The sequence below is a fragment of the Rhineura floridana genome, chromosome 1 (assembly GCF_030035675.1).
Source record: "Rhineura floridana isolate rRhiFlo1 chromosome 1, rRhiFlo1.hap2, whole genome shotgun sequence".
In the NCBI taxonomy this organism is placed as follows: domain Eukaryota; kingdom Metazoa; phylum Chordata; class Lepidosauria; order Squamata; family Rhineuridae; genus Rhineura; species Rhineura floridana.
Window position 1 is genome coordinate 308185667 of NC_084480.1, and position 21486 is coordinate 308207152.

The following is a 21486-nucleotide window of genomic DNA, read 5'->3' on the forward strand; positions in this document are numbered from 1 at the left end:
AAGAAGAGGAATTGAAGAGATTTTACGCAGAAGTACAGGAAGAAATTGATCACACACCAAAACAAGATGTGCTGATAATCATGGGGGATTGGAATGCAAAAGTAGGGAACAGAGAAGAATTAGGAATTGTGGGGAAATGGGGCCTAGGAGACAGAAACGAAGCAGGAGAAAGACTTACTGAATTCTGTGAAGCCAATAATTTGCTTCTTGCGAACACATTTTTTGAACAACCAAAAAGACGACTGTACACGTGGACATCACCAAATGGCCAATATAGGAATCAAATTGATTATATAATTGGTAGCAGAAGATGGAGAAGTTCCATATTTTCTGCAAAAATAAGACCAGGAGCAGACTGTGGTACAGATCATGAACTGGTTGTATCGAAAATCAGAGTAAAGCGAAAGAGGACCAACAAAGCAATCATAATGCCAAAATACAATTTAAATAACATCCCAGAAGCATATAAAGATCAAATAAGGAACACGTCTGAGGCTTTAAACTTAGTTGACAGAGAACCAGAAGAACTATGGAATGAAGTCAGAGACGTTATCAGAGAAGAATGCAAAAAGACAATACCTCCAACTAAAAAGAGAGAAAGACCCCAATGGATGACTGAATAAACTCTTTAAATGGTTAAAGAGAGAAGGAAAGCAGAAGCAAAAGGCGATAGAAACACAGTCAGAACCCTAAATGCAACAATACAACAACTAGTACGTAGGGACAAAGAGAACTATTACAATAGTTATTGTATAGAAATAGAAGAGGACAACAAAAAGGGTAGAACAAGAGCCCTGTTCTAAAAGATTAGAGAAATGAAAGGGAAATTTAAACCACAAGTAGGGATGTTGAATAATCCACAGGGGAACACACTGACTGACCGAGATGAAATAAAAGGAAGATGGAAGCAATACACTGAAGAACTCTATAAAAGAGATGCCAGGATGGCAGATTCATTCACGGAGGAACCATATGATGAAGAACCAAAAATTTTAGAATGCGAGGTGAAAGCTGCTCTTAAAATACTTGGAAGAAACAAATCACCAGGAACAGATGGCATACCAATAGAGTTGCTACAAGCTACTGAGACTGAATCTGTCTAAATTTTGACTAAAATCTGTCAAGAAATATGGAAAACTAAACAATGGCCCACAGACTGGAAGTGTTCAATATACATCCCAGTTCCAAAGAAAGGGGATCCCAGGGAATGCAGTAATTATCAAACTGTTGCCTTAATATCCCATGCAAGTAAAGTAATGCTCAAGATTCTATAACAAAGGCTCTTGCCATATATGTAGCGAGAAATGCCAGACACCCAAGCTGGATTTAGAAAGGGAAGAGGTACCAGAGATCATATTGCAAACATACATTGGATAATGGAACGGAGCAAGGAATTTCAGAAGAAAATCACCCTGTGCTTTATAGATTACAGCAAAGCCTTTGACTGTGTAGATCATGAAAAACTATGGAATGCTTTAAAAGAAATGTGGGTGCCACAGCATCTGATTGCCCTGATGTGCAACCTATACTCTGCACAAAAGGCTACTGTAAGGACAGAATATGGAGAAACTGATTGGTTCCCCATCGGAAAGGGTGTGAGACAGGGGTGTATTTTATCACCCTGTTTATTTAATCTGTATGCAGAACATATCATACAGAAAGCAGGATTGGATCAAGATGAAGGAGGTGTGAAAATTGGAGGGAGAAATATCAATAATTTAAGATATGCAGACGATACCATACTACTAGCAGAAACCAGTAATGATTTGAAATGAATGCTGAAGTTAAAGAAGAAAGCACAAAAGCAGGACTACAGCTGAACATCAAAAAGACTAAAGTAATGACAACAAGATTTATGCAACTTTACAGTTGACAATGAGGACATGTCATTGTCCTCATTGTCAACTGTAAAGTTGCATAAATCCTTGTCAAGGATTATCAATACCTTGGCACAATCATTAACCAAAATGGAGACAATAGTCAAGAAATCAGAAGAAGGCTAGGACTGGGGAGGGTAGCTGTGAGAGAACTAGAGAAGGTCCTCAAATGTAAAGATGTATCACTGAACACTAAAGTCAGGATCATTCAGACCATGATGTTTCCGATCTCTATGTATGGATGTGAAAGCTGGACAGTGAAAAAAGCTGATAAGAGAAAAATCAACTCATTTGAAATGTGGTGGTGGAGAAGAGCTTTGTGTATACCATGGACTGCGAAAAAGTCCAATAATTTGGTGTTAGAACTAATTAAACCAGAACTATCACCAGAAGCTGAAATGATGAAACTGAGGTTATCATACTTTGGACACATAATGAGAAGACATGATTCACTGGACAAAACAATAATGCTGGGAAAAACAGAAGGGAGTAGAAAAAGAGGAAGGCCCAACAAGAGATGGATTGATTCCACAAAGGAAGCCACAGACCTGAACTTACAAGATCTGAACAGTGTGGTCCATGACAGATGCTCTTGAAGGTCGCTGATTCATAGGGTCGCCGTAAGTCGTAATCGACTTGAAGGCACATAACAAGAACAACAAAGTTGTGGGAAACAGATAATTAAATGGGAGCCCTCGAGGTCTTTCTCTGGTGCCCATGAATCCTCTGAGCGTGCACACACACACACACACACACACACACACAAGAGAGAGAGAGAGAGAGAGAGACCCCTTGTCCATGATTTACTGAGAATAGTTATCGTTCTCTCCCTTGAAAAATACATAGAACTGAAGGAGGAAGTTGGAAGAGTGACACTCTCCTCCACTTCTTTTTTTCAGCGTGATGTGTTTTTCAAGGCTCACATTAGTTCTGCTGGATCTGACTTTTACTCAGTTCTCTTGGAAAAGCAATGTTGGTGTGCATACTCTTTGTGAGTGTCTCTGTGGATGGGTGAGTGGAAAAGTAACCAGAGGGATGATGCCAACAGCACTTGCTCAAAAATCTAAATGAGTCTACAGGCCTAAAAAGGTTGGTGACCCCTAATCTAGAATTAGACGATGTCTGTGTTTCCACTCAGGCCACACAGAACTATTTGAAGGCAAAGTTTTTAGAAAAGATATGAGAGGATAAGTTGGTTACAATGCTGGCTTTCAAGATTCAACTCTTTTTAGGTGTGGGACATCTCATGTTCTTGACACCTCATTCATCCTACCTTTGGGGCAGAACATGTTCAGATAATAATCTCCAGCAGTTTATTTAGGCCTGAGGACCACATCTGAAATGGATTATAACCATACATGGGGGCCACAGCCACTTTAGAAATGGAAATTGCAAGGTCACATAATCCACTGCCACTTTTCGTTAGCATAGCAAATGCTTTTTACAGCAGATATGGACATGTTCCTCTTACTCCTATTATTCAGAGAACAATGAATATGAGTTCTTTTTGATTCTTTCCTTGTTTCAGATCCGCCATTGTTTAATCACTTCAGATCTAGTGGCATAAATACTGTAAATAAGGCCCTGAAGGGTAGGACTGAGTTTTTATATGCTAATAAAAGGGAGGTTTTGAGAGTCTTCAGAAGGAGACATGTTTGATGGGTCACATCATTGGCTTTATCCTTGCAACTGCTTGTGGATGTGCTCAGGTTACAGTGCACATGTGAAGCTCCTTGCATGAAAAAATGGATTTTATGGTCATTTCAACACTGGGGATTGCTCTGTGCGCATGCATCTTAACGATGCAGATGGACATGTCCTTGATACTGAACTTCTCCAAAACCTTGCTTTTGGTTCCGTGTGCACACTGTTGCTGCTGACAATTGGGTTAAGTTGTTTGCTCTACATTGGTCTTGTTCCCCCTTCAGAAAGGACATAGGATTGGATGCAGAGATCTCGTGAGCGAAACTCTGCTCACAGGATACCTCTGTTAGTGGAGGGGAGGCACTTTTCCCCACTTTCCCCTGCATCCCCTTGCATCCTCCAGAAATATGCTCTGGAGAGTTGAGGGGTCCTCCAAAACAGTGTGGGAAGGGGACAGCTGGATGAATTGATGAAAATTGCCTTCCTCCACTTCTGCCAGCAGCAGCCTCCACTGGATTCTCCTTGAAGTCTGGATCCAAGTCATAGTCCCTTCTAATGTTTCTCTCAGCAGCATTCTGCAAGTCTACTAAAGAATTGCCCTAAAAGTTTTCCCCTAAGAAACTTACACTCTCTTGCTGACAGTGTTGTTCTAAGCTTCTGTTTCCTTTCTTACATCCATAGGAACGTTGAAAACGGAGAGAAAAATAAAATTAGAAGAGAGATGCTCATCATTGCTTGGTATGAACAAAAAACATTTTAAGCAAAAAAGAGAGAACAGGAATGCGTCCTGTTGCCTTTTTATATGTTAATGCTGTTAATGCTGTATAAGGTATAAGGAGGTCACCAGTTCTTAATAACTAAGAGGTTATTAAGGTGGGAGGTGCTTTTTTTTAGAGTTTGGGAACTGAAACTTACATATTTAAAGGAAGAAATAACCTAAAAACAGATATGAGACTGAACTGGATTGCTAAGTGTTTAAACTGTGCTCATTGGAGAATCTCTTTGTTTTCATCATCTGTTATGTTTGGTTGATCATTCCCTAATGTTAAATTGGTGGCTCATAAACATTTGTCCTTGGTGCACTTCCAGATCACAAAACTAATAAAAGGAAAGATGGTTTGTGTTATTGTTGGTAATAACAATGCTTAAAATACAATAAAATATAAAGTACGCAACAGTAAAATATCTACCTGAATAAAATTACTTCTCTTGGACAAAACAGATCAGATTGATTTAAAAGCTGCAACGAATAAAAATAGTGGGAAATAAAAAGGTGACTGGTGCTGAAACAACATCATAGTAGTTGCCACACAAGCATTCCATAGTCAGGGTAACATGTTCATTTCTTTCCCTACAATCCCAAAGGATGCCTCTGCCCCTGTTGTTGTTTTTTAAAATTAAGACATAGCTTCAAAATTTTGGGAAATCTTTCACCTCTACTTGGGCTAGAATTAAACATCATCATCCTTGAGGGACGCATTTTCCATTTTAAGAGCAGTGGCCTCAGGTGTGATTAAGAGAACACTGTAGCCTTATTTGGGCAGTCAGCGCCTACATGATTAGAAATATGGGAGAGATCAGGAACTCACGGACTGATCCTGGTCCTTCTGTTGAGCCCTTGTTGTGGTATGTGTGTCCCCCCCCCGCAGATTGGAGGGCAAATGTCTGCAGTGGTAAGTGCTGTATTTCCACAATCTGGAACCCATCACAACCTGGGTTCCAAATTCCACAGGGAGCCTCCCCCAGTACAACAGGATCTCTGCAGCAGATGTTTGCCCGCCAATGCACAGAGGAGCTGGCAGTGAGGATGTGGTGAAGGGGATAGAGGGCCTGAATATGACTTATTTTATTTTGGTTTACTATTATTTTAAAGTGTTTGAGAATTGCCAGGGCAGCTGGGGGGGGGTTGGCACCGGAGAACAATTTATGGGGCAAATATAGTTCTCTGAATAAGCCTCATTCAGTGGGAGCAACAACAGCAGCATCAATATTATTTTTCGTGTGAAGTCAGTTTGTAATACTTTTTTGAATGCATCTTTGTTGCCACTGAAATAAAAATGGGGGGGGAGTTCTTTGGCATTAAGCCTCACCAGAATAATCCGCCATGTCTACGACGACGGAAAACACTTGTTTAGTGCTCTTTGTTATTTTGGTGTTTGAAAGACTTTGTCTAGAAGTTAAAACTTCCTAGCACCAGCAGTTCTCATCCTAACACAACCAATCTTGAACTATAACTGTAATTCTGGGTTATGACTTGTCAGAGTCATTACGTTTCACTGTCCTTACAGATTTTTTTTTATAAACCTCGGTTCAAGATTTCTTCTCTAATAGTCCAGACAGTCTCCCATTTAAAGATCAAAACTGTTTGTTTAGCCAGTTAGGCTGTAATCCTAAACACCCTTATTAGAGAGTAAGCGCCATTTGTCACAATAGTTCTTACTTCTGAGTAAACATAGTAAGATTGCACTCTTTATTTAAAAAAACAGTTCCACTCTCAGGCAGGTGACTGGAACTAGATGATTAATACCCTTTCTTTAACAAAGATCCTTGCTATTTGGAATGTAGGTAAAAAGAAAGAGAAGGATAAAGAAAGGAAGGAGAAGAAGGAAAAAGATCATAAGTCAAAAGTGAAGAAGAAGAAGAAGAAGAAGAAAAAGAAGTCCAAGCAGCATGGTAGAGTCAGATTAAGCGAAAAATGTTTTGTCTCTATGGTTCCAGGCTGTTCCTAACTTGTCTCCGTGTTTTAAAAGCAAGTTTGGTTTTGATAAAATAATAAATTGCCCCAGAGTTGCTTCATAATACAGTAGGGCCCCACTCATACGGCGGGTTACATTCTGGATCCCTGCCGAAAAGCAAAAACCACAGAAATGTGGAACTCATTGAATAGAATGGCGCACGATGCCCGAAAACCACTGTAAAAGCGGAACAAGCACCGTATGAGTGGGGCTTTAGTCTAATTGCGTCTAATTGAGACCGCCACATTAGCAAAGCGCTGTAAAGCGAAGCGCCGTAAAGCGGGGCCTTACTATATGCTTATTTGTTCTGCTGAAGTACTTGCTCACAACAAAATTGTTCTTCTGGCATTCAAATCCATGCTGTGGCTCAGCATAACAAGCAAGCATGCTGGTGCACACTTAGAAATGCAGACACTTTGCTCTTTCCCCCAGTCCAGCAGCTTCCATGGTACCAGGAGCCTAAGTCCTGGTTTGCCTTGGTGTTACATGTGAACCCAGGCTCATGGTTTGTCTAGTTCCAGACAAACCACAGATAGTAATCAAAGAAGAAACCGTGGTTATTGCTCATGGTTTGTTTGAAGTGAAACAATCTATGAGCCCAGGTTCACACGTAACACAAAGCCAAACCATGGCTTAGCTAAGCTTTCACAATTTTCTAAATGTGCACCAGCATGTTTGCTCATTCATGCTAAGCCATAGTTTGGCTTATTGTTATGTGTGAACTGAGCCAGTGTGTCAGAGTAGCCTGTTTCATCATCTGTATTTCACATATGAAACATTGATCAAGTGCTTCTTTGGGGGCATATGCCTTTTGAATAGCAGTGTACTGTTCCTAGACATCCCTGTTAATAATCCAGCCATCTTGAATTTTGCTGATTAAGGACTAGAGTGTGTGGTCACTCAAAACCATGTGATAGACTGCATTGCACACTCATAGGAATGAAAAGTTTTTGCAGGAATCACTTGTACATCTGGGTAATGTGTCAAAGGGGCACTTCCACAACCACGCTGTGACAAGATCTATGACATTCATACAAGGTTATTTATTTATGTAAGGATTCGTACATCTTGTAATGGCAATGTGCAAGTTTCATTTTTGTGTGTTCCTTAGCAACACGAAAGGGAAGAGCAAGTCACTCATGCGGCTGTGATTCATCACTTAATTGAATGTGCAAAAACATCCAGAGATGCCTGATTTTTGGAGGCTAGTAGTGTTCTAAAACCAGGCATTGCTACTTAATTCATTTTCTCTCACAAATTGCTTCAGGGCTAAGTGAAGCAGCATGTGAGTCAGTTTCAGGTAGCTACTTCCTGTTTTAACTACTGCTTAGTTTAAGAAGCTATGTGCAAACAGTTCTAAAAAGAGCGAGGGTTGATTGCTATTGAACAAAGTTTTTTTTTAACTTTTCATGTTTGGAACAGTATTTTTATTTTTTTAGAAAAAAACAATCCTGATTAGCAGACACTACCATAGAGCCATGTTCTGTGATCACTTTGCAGATTATTCGGATTTCGAGGATAGTTCTCTCGAGTACTTGGACAGGTGCTCCTCTCCATTCACCAGATCTTCTGGGAGCTCACTGACGCTACGGAGCACAACAGTGGAGAAGAACACGTCGTATCAGTTCCCAAGGGCTATTCTGTCTGTCGACCTTAGTGGTGAAAGTAGGCTTCCTGTCCTATATGATATTCTGATCCTTAAATGTGTAACATTTTATACATAGAGAGAATGAGAAAATAACCAAATATGTGCCAATTTAGCTAGCACAATTTGAGCTGTTATGTAATTTTGCATTTATAAATAGTAATTTTGTATTTATATAGAACACTTCAAATGTTCACAGTGCTTCACATAGGTTTTCTCAGTAACCCCAGTAACAGCCCTCTAAAGTAGTCTGTTCCCATTTGTTTCCCCAGGGCAGTCAGGCAGCTAGCTGTGTCTGGAAACTTACAGCAGAGGAGAGCAATCTCTGTCATGTATCTCCCCAACATCTGATAGTTTGAGAGATTCTGTCTCTGAACACAAAAGTTCAGTATTAATATCGTGGCCCTTTAGTTTGTTGATAGACCTTGCCTCCATACAGTTATCTCAGTACAGTTATCTGTTCTGTTTTGCTTCTTGTAAAAAAAAAATCCACCTAATCTAGTGGCCTTGCCCGTATCTTTTGGAAGTGATTTACCTGACTGCATCCAATGAACTCATTATCAAAGTTAGCTCATGCTTTTGGCTACTATGCTGTACTCTTTTAAAAATGCTTCCTAATCTTTTAACCACAATACACCCCCCTGTATTGCTTCTGCTGTTTGTCCACCTCAAATAGATTGATAATTGAGATTGTTCTCTGCTTTTTATTTTTAGCCTTCTGTTGGTGAGAGCATGCTAGAAAATTGTGTGTTCCTATTGAGATTGCCACAAACAGGTCCTTGGCAAAAGTTTTTTGTTTTGTTCTGCTTTTTTTCCCCGATGTGGATGTAGCATCTTTTGACAAGGTTTCCTTATTTTAATTAAGATGTGGGGAACTGTTTTCAGCCAGTGGATTGGATGCTTCAGTACCCCAACCCCCATGGGCCATTTTGATATGATGTCAAGTGAAGCAATCAGAGCTGTGCTGACAAAGGCACAGGGCTTTGCAAGTGCCAACCGGCTGTGCCTGCAAACCCTGCTTTTGGCAAAAAGGTTCACCTTTAGCTACCCCACATGTATAATGTCAGGAGTAGGGTAGGCAGGCATGGGTTGGGGAAAACAATCTCACAGGTCAAACTAGGACCCCTGCTAGGCCAGGCCCACAGGCTGGAGGTTCACCATTGCTGTTTTAATTGATGAATGCTCAAGAGCAACATGTTCCCACTTCTTTAGGTGCCCCTACCCTCAAAGGATCAGGCAAGTGGCAAATGGGAGAGAAGGCTTTTTCTTTCTTTTTTTAATAATAATTTTTTTTATTATTCAAATTTTTATAAAAACAAATACAAATACAACAAAAACAATACAACAGAAAAAAAATAAAATAAAAAGAAAAACTTGACTTCCGATTTGTTACAGATCAGCTATAAGTATATAATATATATCAAACCTGTCTCCTAGAACATACGAAATTCACTTTTTTCCAAAGTCTATCTTAATTAATCGTCAAATCCCATTATCATCATTTCATTTTTTTCTTTCAACAAAAAGTCCAAAAGAGGCTTCCATTCCTTAAGAAATGTATCTGTCATTTTTTCTCTAATAAGACATGTCAATTTGTCCATCTCGACTAAGTCCATTAATTTCAATAGCCATTCTTCCATTGTTGGTATCGATTCCATTTTCCACTTTTGTGCATATAGTAATCTTGCTGCCGTGATCATATATAATATTATTCTTCCATATTTCTTTTCCTTTTGTTTATCCATAAAACCCAATAAAAAAAATTCTGGTTTTGACTGAATATTTATCTTTAAGATTTTTTGCATCATCCTACCTATCTGTGCCCAAAATAATTTTGCCTGTTTACACAACCACCACATATGATAAAAAGATCCTTCTTGTTGTTTACATTTCCAACATACATTAGAAACATTACTATACATTTTTCACAACTTTTCTGGAGTCATATACCAACGATACATCATTTTATAAAAATTTTCTTTAAGATTATAGCATAATGTAAATTTCAAACCTTTTTTCCACATATTTTCCCATTGATCCATTTGTATATTATAACCAAAATTTTTTGCCCACTTAACCATACACTCTTTTACTTGTTCTTCTTCCATGTCCATTTTTAATAAAAATTTATACATTTTTGCAATTATACATTCATCATTTGTACACAAACCTATTTCAAAATCAGATTTATTTATTTCAAACCCATACATTTTCTTGACCATTTTAAATCTTTCTAACAATTGTAAATAGGCAAACCATTGTGAACTATATCCTTCCTTTATTAGTTGTTCTCTCTCTTTCATTATATATTCACCATGCACATTTTCTAATAGTTCTTGGTAAGTTAACCATTTCTCTTTTCCAGCCATTTCTCTTCTATAAAATGCTTCTTGACTTGAAACACATAGTGGTATTTTTGAAAAAAACCTTGTTTTGTATTTATTCCATATATTCAACAAAGGACGTCTTATAAAATGATTATTAAAATCCACATTAACTTTTACTTTATCATACCATAGATATCCATGCCATCCCCACTTCAGGTTGTGACCCTCCAAATCCAATAATCTTTTATTCCTCAATAGAATCCATTCCTTTATCCAGACTAAGCAACAAGCAGCAAAATAAAGTCTCAAATTTGGTAATCCCAGCCCTCCTCTTTCTTTGGCGTCTTGTAATAATTTAAATTTACCTCTTGTTTTTTTCCCCTGCCAAACAAATTTAGAAATATCTTTTTGCCATTGTTTGAAAGGTAGATCAGAGGATATGACAGGTATTGTTTGAAATAGAAACATCATTCTCGGCAATACATTCATTTTTATTACAGATATTCTACCCATTAATGACAACTGTAATTTATCCCATCTTAACAAATCTTTCTTAATCTCTGTCCATAGTTTTTCATAATTATTATGGAACAACTTTGAATTTTTATTTGTCATAATGATACCTAAATATTTCACCTTTTCTTCTATTTTAAAATCTATCTTGGAGAGAAGGCTTTTTCAATTGTTGTGCCTCTGTTTCTGGAATATTCTCCCCAGGGAGGCTTATCTGGTGCTGAATCTTACTACTTTGGGGCATTGGGTGAAGACTTTTTAAAACTTTCCCAGTCCTTTTAGTTTTGATTGTGCTACTCTGTTTTATTGTAAGCTGACTTGGAAGTTCTCTGAAAGAAAGAGTGTGGGGTATTAAATCTTTTTAACTGATAGAGTAATGAGTAAGCAGTTTTTGTGAGTGCAAAGGTCTATTCAGAGAATGTGTCTTAGTGTCCACTGAACAGTGTTCAAAATGCATACAATCTAGTTACTCCTTTTGAAGTCCGGTGTGTGGAAGGAAAAATAACTCACCAGTCAAATTTAGGAGTAGCATTCGCTTGAACAAGCTTTATTGCAATAAAGAAGAAATCACTGATGTACATCAGGAGAAAGAGTCAAAGAGTCTCCCTCTCGAACCATGGACCCACAGGCTTATATAGTTTTACATACTTCACATAGAACCATCTAGATTTGTCCCCTACATGGTAAGAAGACCATTTCATGAGGAGTGGTTACTAATACACATGATGTATCTCCTCCTTAGAGTAGTGAGGAGGGGTTTGCAGAGCATGTGTTGAGTGCATATCACACTCCTGGGTGGTTCTTACCTACTTGTCAAATAGTATATGCTACCTACTTGTCAAGTATATATGTAATATTTTCAAATTTCAGACCTCTCTGATATGGAGTTTTTAGATGACTCTTCTACTGAGAGTTTGCTGCTGAGTGGCGATGAGTACAATCAGGACTTTGATTCAACCAATTTTGAAGAATCTCAGGATGAGGAGGATACTCTAAATGAAATTGTCAGGTGTATCTGTGAAATGGATGAGGAAAATGGCTTCATGATTCAGGTAAGGAACCTGTTTGTAGTCCAATTTTCTATTTTTTTTTAATTCAGAACTGATTGATTGATTGATTGATTGAATGATTGAATGAATGAGTGAATTTCTTAGTCGCCCATCTGGCTGGCTATCCAGCCACTCTGGGCGACGTACAAAATAAGCATACAGATACAATAAACATTAAAAATCTGGACACAAGATACTAAAATCTAGCCCACCCCAAAAGCCTGCCTGAAGAGCCAGGTCTTTTCTGTGTGATCTTTATGAAAGCCCGTATGAATGGTACAATGCAGGGTGCTTTGAGTTACCACTGTGCCTTCATTCAGTTGTTGTGGAGTTCCCCAGTAGAAAAACGATTATGTATCTCCTTAATTCTGTTTACTGCTTTATTCAGAAGAACCAATTATTTGAGAATCAACCTGTCAATAGGAAAGTAGGCTTATCCTGCCCTTGCTCATAGGGGGGTCTCCTGTACTTCCTTAGGTCTCTGTAGTCAAACTACTCTAGGTTTTTTGGATGCTCAAGATTATCATCCCAGGGTAGGGTTTCTGCTGCAATGTACCAGTGGGGCTGTTGAGAGAATTTTTATTTTGTCGAGAGCATACTGTTTCTGCAGTATTGTCACTGCAGCAATGAGAGTACAGTGGCTGCCTTTTTCTGTTTTGGTAGCAGGATGCAGTGCCACCTAAGGTGTTAAATTCTATTGTGCTATAGCACTAAAAGTAAGGGCTTCCTACTTTTTTGTTGTTGTTTCTACAGTGAGAACAGATCAGCTAGTGGTTACACTCCTTACTGCAATGTATTGATTCAGACTTAATGGAGGGAATACACAAGCCCAAGGCTTGTTGATGTGACACTAAACCATGGTTTGGAGTTGCATGTGAACTGGCTGTGCTCACCACTGTTACATTAGGATCCACCCTATTTTGGGATTTTAGTTTGTTTTAAAATTATTTTTAATATATTTTGAAATGGTTGCAACCTACCCTGGGACCTTTGGGTGAAGAGCAGGTAATAAATGATGGTGGTGGTGGTAATGGTGATGATGTAGGCCAGGTGTCTCTCATATAAGGGGCTCAAGTTTCAGGAAGCCAGATTTCGACTGGACATCAGGAAAAACTTCCTAACTGTTAGAGCCATACGACAATGGAACCAATTACCTAGAGAGGTAGTGGGCGCTCCAACACTGGAGGCATTCAAGAGGCAGCTGGACAGCCATCTGTCAGGAATGCTTTGATTTGGATGCCTGCATTGAGCAGGGGGTTGGACCTGATGGCCTTATAGGCCCCTTCCAACTCTACTATTCTATGATTCTATGATAACGATAAAAAATAAATGTCATAAAAATATGGGACAATGGATGTGGCAACTCCGAACAGAAAAGATCACAGTTAAGGCTGTTAACAGGTGGATCCTTTAACAAGTGATCGTGCATCTTGTAACATACAATAAAGCAGAACGATTGACCAACATTTATCCGATGTAACACGCAGACAGAATTTTGATTTTGTTAACCTACTTTTGAATTCCAGCTACTCATCAAGAAGTAGAACCCACTTAACTTTATAGGCTATGCCAGCAGTCTACTTTCATTACATGCATGTACAGCCTTGATCCCTGCTAATTACAGAAACTTTGCAAGTGGCTTATGAGCAAAGCTGTGCATGCCCCATGTTAAAAAAAAAATTAAGGCTTCTGGTTGCCTTTCCTCATTGGATAAAAGGGGTTAGCTCCTCTTCCCCTAAGCTAGAGGATGGTGCTTAAATCTGTTAGGAGCCCCACACAACCCTCCGATTCTTCCTGCCTCCTGGTAGGAGTTCAGGGCTGTTACATCCTCCTTAGGTGGCACAATTAATCCTTTTCCCTTTACTAGAGACCATTCTAAGAGTTCTGTCCCTCACAATGTATGGAGAACAGGCAGAGCTACCTTATACTGAAGCTGCCTTCTAACCCAAAGTAGTCTATTCTGACTGGCAGCAGCTCCCCAAGGTCTCATGCAGAGGGTTTTTTCCCCGTCTCTGCCTGCTGAGAGTCTTTTTTCATCTACCATCCACTTTCAGCGTTCAGCATAGAAGCTTAAATAGTAATAGTGTTCTATTAGTATCAAACACAAACCATGTTGACAGTTTGGAAACTTGAGCAAGCTTGTTCTTTCTCTTTCAATTAAGTAACTGAAGAGGGACAGGATTTAACTTAGGAACTGCAAGTCCCCATCATGTGGCAGAAGAAACTCAAGAATGTTCAGCTCATTTTCTCCTCAGAATATCCATCTCAGTTTTTGAGGCTGATATTGGAAGGCCCAATATGCCTTGCCTTTCACTCTGTACAGCCTTTGCATTCTCTGGCCATGGGTTCTCATCAACTTGTTTTGAACTCCTGACAGCAGATTTGCATATAAAAGTTTTCTTTTTTTAAAAAAAGATTAATTTTACTTATCGCCTTGTATTATCTTAATGGTAAAGCAAGTAATAATTTTCCTTGCGTGATTCTACATTATGTTGATGTGGCTTGGAGAGCAGATCTGCCTGATGAGCAGGTTCTGAGAAATCAGATATATAATAAGTATGACAGACGGTGCTCGGTTCTCTCCTCCTGCCCTTCTCTGATTTTATTTATTTCACTGTTTATAAAGCCGCCTTTTTAGACCAGTTGTTTCCCAAGCTGGTGCCTTCTAGATGTTTTGGACTACAGCTTCCATCAGCTTCCAGCCAGCGTATTTTTTGTTTTTAAAAAACAAGTGTTTCTCTCTCATATCATGTACTGTCTCCTTTTCCTTTTTTTATCATCACCACAGTGTGAAGAGTGCCTCTGTTGGCAGCACAGTGTGTGTATGGGCTTGTTGGAGGACAGCATTCCGGAGCAGTACATCTGCTACATTTGCAGGGACCCACCTGGTATGAATAAGTTTTCAAACTAAATCCCAACGCTTTCAAGCCCTGTAATAATTGGTGCAACAACCACTGCTCCCTTTCATTACATACTAAGGGTGTGTTTACACAACCAGCAATTATGACCCTTTCTGTGGTTGCTTTCCTAGGTTTGTCTGCAGAATTTTGTGACTACTAACTTGTGGCCTTCCTCCTGCCCCCAATCTGAGTGGATGTCTAATACTATGTTCTGTCAGGGCAGGGGTGAGGTACTGGATCATATATGACATTAGGTGAAGGGCAGATGAGCGTGGCTTGGCCAAATACAGAGGCCTGGGAGGCCCAATTAGGCCTTCGGGCCGGAGATCTCCTCCCACCCCGCCCCCTGAACTCTAGAGCAATACTTGATCTCTTTTCCTCTATAATCTACCCCATTCCAAATGCTCTGGGCAGATTAATTTTTTAAATTGTTAACATCTCAGTGAAATAATAAAATTTGTAAGATTAAATGAAAATATCAGTGCCTCTGCCAGCTTAATCCCTCTTCCCACACCCTGCTACCTCTGTCTGCATCCAGATGGTTTTGTTAGGAGCATGCCATTGGTTGATCTTGGTTAGCAGTGGGAAAAAGTGGTGGTCTTTAAGGTATGGGGCACCTAAGTTGCTTAAACTGCAAAATTGCCGCCTTCGTGTGTTCCCGAACTACAAAAGAAAGTTATCACAGGTGCTGATGTGAAAGCGTGAACAACATTTGCCAGGCTGACATTTGATACAAAGAGGAGTATTTCTTACTCATTACATTTATATGTCACCTTTCCTCCAGGGAGCTTAAAAATTATGTACATAGTGTTCCCCTCTCATTTTATCCTCACAACAACCCTTTGAGGATAGTTTAGGGTGTGGGACAGTCTCTGGCCCAAGGCCACCCAGTGAGCTTCATAGCTGAGTGGGGATTTGAACCCTGGTCTCCAGGTCATAATCCAACACTGTAACCATTGCACCACACTGGTTCCACCATTATGCCACTTTGGTGGCTAATAAGCCACTGCCACAGACTGGGATTCTGGGTGTAGCTGCAGATCCTGGAACATCCCAAAAATGCAAAGCTGAATGATGAGGGGGACAAATCTCATCTGTGACAGGAATCTACCCAGGTAACATAAGCCTTTCTGGCCAAATGTTGGCATGCAACTTAACAACCCCTTCACACATTATTTCTTCCATTGATGAGATTGTTCTAATCCGAGTATAAAATACCATGTGTAAATAGCCTTCTGAATGTTTATTTCCTAATAAACAAATGGAATGACTTCCCAGTGCCTCTTAACTGAAGCCATAGCAGCATTTGTGTGAATGCATGTCTGGCCCTTTCGCTTGCTTTCCTTGGTGTGCTTATTCACTCTCTGATGAAACTCTGAGTGGTTTCTTGAACGATGGCAAGAGAATAAAATCTGGATCTCACATTGTCTCTAGGTCAGAGATGGAGTGCCAAATATCTCTGTGATAAAGACTGGTTAAATAATGGCCGCATGTGTGGTCTATCGTTTTTAAAAGAGAACTACTCTCATTTGAATGCCAAAAAGATTGTTTCAACACACCACCTCCTGGCTGACGTATATGGGGTTACGGAAATACTGCGTGGCTTACAGCTGAAGATTGGGATACTCAAGTAAGTATATGTCCTGGTGGTGCATATTACCTTCTCTACCCTTTCTTATCCTGCCATTCCTTAGCCATGGTGGGGATTAGGATGTTTTCCTCTTTATCTTAGTAGAGCATAAAAACACTCAATAGGAACTTTGATAGCTGTGTGACAGGGACAGAACGATTTGGGGAAACGCTGGCCAGTTCTGATGTAGAGGAGCTCAGCTCTCCTGACATAGTTTTCCCTGATGGTTTGACCAGCTATTATTGCTGTCAAATATTTGTTTAAGAAGAGCGAAATGCTAGTTTCTGTCCAATGCACAGAGGTGACATGGTCTTGCCCGGAGGAATTACAGTGTATTCTTTCCCCCCCTTATTTATTTATTTATTTATTTATTTATTTATTTATTTATTTATTTATTTATTTTAACTTTTTTAAATACAGAATTACATATTAATTACAGCCTCCAAACATGAGTGCTGCTTGACATAAAAAGAAAAATTATATAACCAGAACAAACCTGAAACTCCCCCCTTCCATTTGCTGCAGAATATTGAATTTAAAGCCCATATATAATAGAGATTAGAAAATTCTTAAGATAAAGTTAAAAAAGAAAAACAAATATAGGACACATACATATATCAATATGAATTTTTAAAGCACCTATCATTGTCTATCAACTTATAAATACTGAAACAAAAAAGACAAAATTAACTCACAGACAATGTTAGGCGTTCCAGATTCGAGCGTAATGTGGTGGAGGTTCTCTACCATGTTCTTTTTGATTTACATAAGACTATAAATGGATGCCAAGTTTCATAGAAATTGTCTTTCTTGGTGGTACCTTAGGATACTCTCGATTTGATCGTTAATTTTTCCATGAAAGCAAGATACCATGTTTTCCTATACCGATAATCTACTGTAGCTCCTTGTAATGTTTTCCAATGTGTAGCTATAGTAATTCTGGCAGCCATCAGTAAATGGCCTAATAGAGTTTTGTAGATTATACCTTTGTTTGCTCCTTCAAATAGATTCAGCACTGCCAATTGTGGTGTTCTGTCTATTTGTTTGGAGATGATTATTTCAATTTCATTAATTGCAATTACATACCGTCCTACTATACCCTTTTCAGACTGAGTTTCACAAAGACAAAAGGTCCAGCTTGCATGCACACATCTAACCATGCATTTTCTGGTTCACTGCCTCCAAGTGGAGACAAAATGTATAGATGTAGCAGTGATCTAGACAAATCCCCCATCATGCATGTCAACTAATACTTGTCAATCATAAACTGGTTCCACTTGATTGACTTGTGAATACTGTAGACATCATATATTGAGGGAACCGCTCATCTGAATCTCTCTTTTGTAAAATTCTTAACTCAAATAACCTCTTCTTAAGACTGGCTAAATTGAGTTTGTTTCTATACCACTTTGACCTTGCAGCCCTCTCTTTTCCTCCCCCCACCCGCAGGAATAAGCATCACCCTGACCTTCACCTGTGGGCTTGCACAGGTGTGCGGAAGAATCAAGACCAAATAACACTTGGAGTGGGAAGACGAGTGTTGGCTGTGCCAGATGCCATTAACCCCCCTGCAAGGACGTGTCATGGTCAAAACCATAAAGATCCCCCTCGTGTACCCCAGAAGATGGAAGAAACGTACATTACAAGTGAGCACAGTTACCAGAAACCCCAGAGTTTTGGTCAGGACTGCAAATTGATGACCAATCCCATCAGCTCAGATGATGATGACACCAGCAGTTTTGAGGATGATCCAGAGCTTCCCTTAGAGGATAAAAACTGTTTACAATATTCATCTAAAGAAGGTGGATTCAGCCATCAGGTAAAACAACCCATTTATGTGTGTAATCTTCCAAGTTACAGCACAATCCTAAGCATGTCTACTCAGAAGTAGCTCCTGTTGAATTCAATGGGAACAGGGCTTACTCCCAAGTAAGTGGGGTTAGGATTACAACCTTACTTATGAAGGCAAAAACAACAGAGTCCTGTAGCACCTAAAGATGAACAAATTTATTGTTGTACCTGATAAAGTATTCTCTAGTCTGTAGAAACCTATGCTGTAATCCTGTGGCACTATCCGAAGTGCCGTCAGCTCCTTGAATGCTCGGACTAAAACCCGGAGCAGATTCACTGCCCACTGACATGGGAGCCACCAGACTCCACTGGAAAGAACAGCTGGAATGATGGTTCATGTATCAAGAGGTTTTAAGAGGTGCGTCGTGTGCTGAAGACACACCTCTTTACCTTTTGACACCTGAGTTGCATCGGTTTAGGACCCACCCTATTCTTTTGACTGTATTTGTTTAAACTGATTTTGATACTGTATTTTTAAATTGCTGTAACCTGCCTTGGAATCTTGAGGCAAAGGGCAGATAAGAAATCAAGTTAATGATAGTAATAGAAGAAGCAGTAATAATAAATAATGCTGCAGAGAGATACATTTTGGTTAGACAAATTGGAAAGCACTTTCTTAACTATAGAAGCAGTTCAAGCAGCAGAATCAGTTTGAGGCTGCAGAGACTTGGAGGCTTTCAGGAAGTGGTTTTGGGGGCTTTGTATGGAGCATGAGTACCACAAGTAGGGCAGGCCATGTGAGACAAGTGAGCGACAGTGTGGGAGAGGGGAAGGTTGTGGTTGTGTTGCACTTGGACAGGAGGAGCGGGTCTGATGCACTGGGCTATGCCATTGTCAGCCATGCATTTCTGTCACCCTGCTGCTCCTTAGCTGAGAAGACTGCTATAAGCAAAAAAGGCACAGGAGAGCAGGTTGAATGAGATCATCAGCTGGGTCACCTCCAGCACATCAGTAATGGGAGACAAAGCATGTGCTTCAAGACAAGTTTAAAATATAAGATTGCGGTGTTCCACTGTGCCCTGCAGTACGTGTACAGACCTTTGCACCTTGGGGGGGTTTAGCATCTAGTAGTTTCTGGAGTAGGCAGCAACCCAGTGTAGGATTGCAGGCCTGACTTTATACTGTAGCCAGACCTGTGGGTGCCTTGCCCAGAACAGCCACAACTCCCCACAGCTGACTCCACCAGTGTCCCTGCCCACCCCCTGCAGATTGGCCATCAATAGAAAATGATGTTCTCCAGATTGTTCCCTATTCACAACATGATTTTTTTTTCTTTTTGCCTATCCACCCAAGAAGTGACCAGGAAGAGAGAAGCTTGTTTCAAAGATTTTCTTCTGTTGCTGGACCATCACATTTTCTTCGTGATGCTTGTGTTCTCATGCTCATGGCTTTCTTAAACTTTTGCTTGGAGGCAACAGCAGTCATAATATCAGGATTATGACTTAAAAGATGTGGTTTCCATCTCCTTTCAGCATTCACCGTGGCATTCTGACACTCCTTCATTTTGTTTCTCTTCTGGCTAAAGCTCACCTGGTGCGCAGGTAGTTTCCCAGTCATTCATTTTACATTCTCTGCAGATACCTAGCTGTGCCTCACCTGATGTTCTTCTTGGTCAGAGCCTGGATTTAATAAAATATGTCACCTTAGCCCATATGTACAAGGGCTGTAGCCCAGGCTCTGGTTTCCAGTTGATGAAGCACTATGGGTTGTGCAATCTGTACAGCAATATTTCTGCTACAGTCTCTGTAATGTGTCCTTGGGATAAAAAAATAAGCCCCTGCCTTTCCCAGCACCTTTTGCATTTGTAGTTGTCCACTAAAGAACCCCACTCTGGGTGCTGTTGGTAGGCTGAGAGGGAACAAGAGGTGAACCTTGACATTCTGGAAATGCTTTCATTTTTCTTGTTTTACTTCATTGGGTGCCTTGAATCCACAAAACCTGAAACTTGTTTATCTTTCTCTGTAACCAGTCACTGGTGCATAAAGAGCTATGTTGGACACCAAGATTTTCTGCACCTGTTACACTTCTCTACCAACGCACATGGACTGTACAACACATGCATGGCAGGGCACTCACACTGGTTCTTTTTCACACAGAAGCCATGAACTTCTCTCTGTAAGGCAGGGGCCAAATGTGGCCTTCCAGGCTTCTGTGTCTGCTCCTCAGGATTCTGCCCATGCTGCACCCCTCCTTGATCCAGCTCTGCACCCTCCTCTAGTGATTTTTCCTGGCTGGAAGGTTTCCTTGAACTGTGGCTACTGCTCCTTGTTTGCCTAGATGGAGAATGGTGTCTGACTACACCCATGTTTGCTACACCCACACTGGCGTGCAGTCCTGAGAAGGTTGCCCACAAGAGAATGTGGCCACCAGGCTGAAAAACGTTTCCTCACTCTTGTCATATGGTCAGATACCGCTGGAAACTGCAGCAAATGCTGCAATCAATTGCTGAGTACTCCATTCCAGTCCTCTCTCAGCTCTGCTCCTTGTAGCACAGCGACGAGAGCCAAGGAAGCTGCAGCAACAGAGAATTTGCAGTCCTTGGTCCCCTCTGGTGCTGTAAAGGAGTTCCATGCGGTTCTGTAGAGACTGTCCCAACCAATAGCTGCCACAGGCACCAGAAGGCTTTTAACCCTCTGTGAATTGGCACGCTGTGATGGCATAAAAGTGATGCCTGTTTAAGAAATAATGTCATAGGAATTGGCCCCAAGACTGCCTCAATTTTCTAAGAAAATGGTATAAAGGAGGCATTTATCTCTCTTTTAAATGCTAATGCCTAGAGATACCAATTTTTAGTACCCCACTCACTCCCTTTTGAAACGTGCAAAACTGAAATGCTGTTTTGCAGCCATGTTCTTATCTCTTTCAAGTTGCTGGTGTAGTTTGTTGCAGTAGCAATTTTTATTTGCTTGAGTCAAGATACTGTTTAGGGCACCCACTGTATTTGTACAAATCACAAACCAAACAGGTTTGTGATTGAGGCCTATTTGTCGTCCAGATCGGGTTTGTATCCTGTCCAGATTGGGTTGAAGCAGCTACAAATCTCTACAGAGAGGATTGGCTAGTCCTGTATCAATTTGCAGAGATTTGTACAGATGTGTAGGTCAAAAGTTTCTAATGAACCCAGACAGGATTTCTCTGAAATGGAACAATTACAGCACCATAAAGGAGAACACCCTGATGGGTTAGCCATGGCTTTTTGAATTATTATGATAATTTATTATTATTATTATTATTATTATTATTATTATTATTATTATTATTATTATTAGGCTGTTCCTTACAAATATGAGGGCTAGAAGTTTGCTGCTTGTTTTT

General features: G+C 40.1%; 1 protein-coding gene across 5 annotated transcripts in view; it reads left to right on the forward strand.

Annotated features, from left to right (window-relative positions):
• The window catches only part of PHF20L1 (PHD finger protein 20 like 1), a 96444-nt gene that overhangs the window by 70196 nt on the left and 4762 nt on the right, over positions 1-21486 (forward strand). For all 5 annotated transcript variants that reach the window (XM_061606923.1, XM_061606937.1, XM_061606911.1 and 2 more), the window contains 7 exons: positions 4203-4259; positions 6087-6194; positions 7757-7921; positions 11612-11793; positions 14579-14678; positions 16125-16320; positions 17770-18139. In XM_061606923.1, coding sequence (XP_061462907.1) covers positions 4203-4259; positions 6087-6194; positions 7757-7921; positions 11612-11793; positions 14579-14678; positions 16125-16320; positions 17770-18139 — 1178 coding nt within the window. The remainder of the gene's footprint in view (positions 1-4202; positions 4260-6086; positions 6195-7756; positions 7922-11611; positions 11794-14578; positions 14679-16124; positions 16321-17769; positions 18140-21486) is intronic.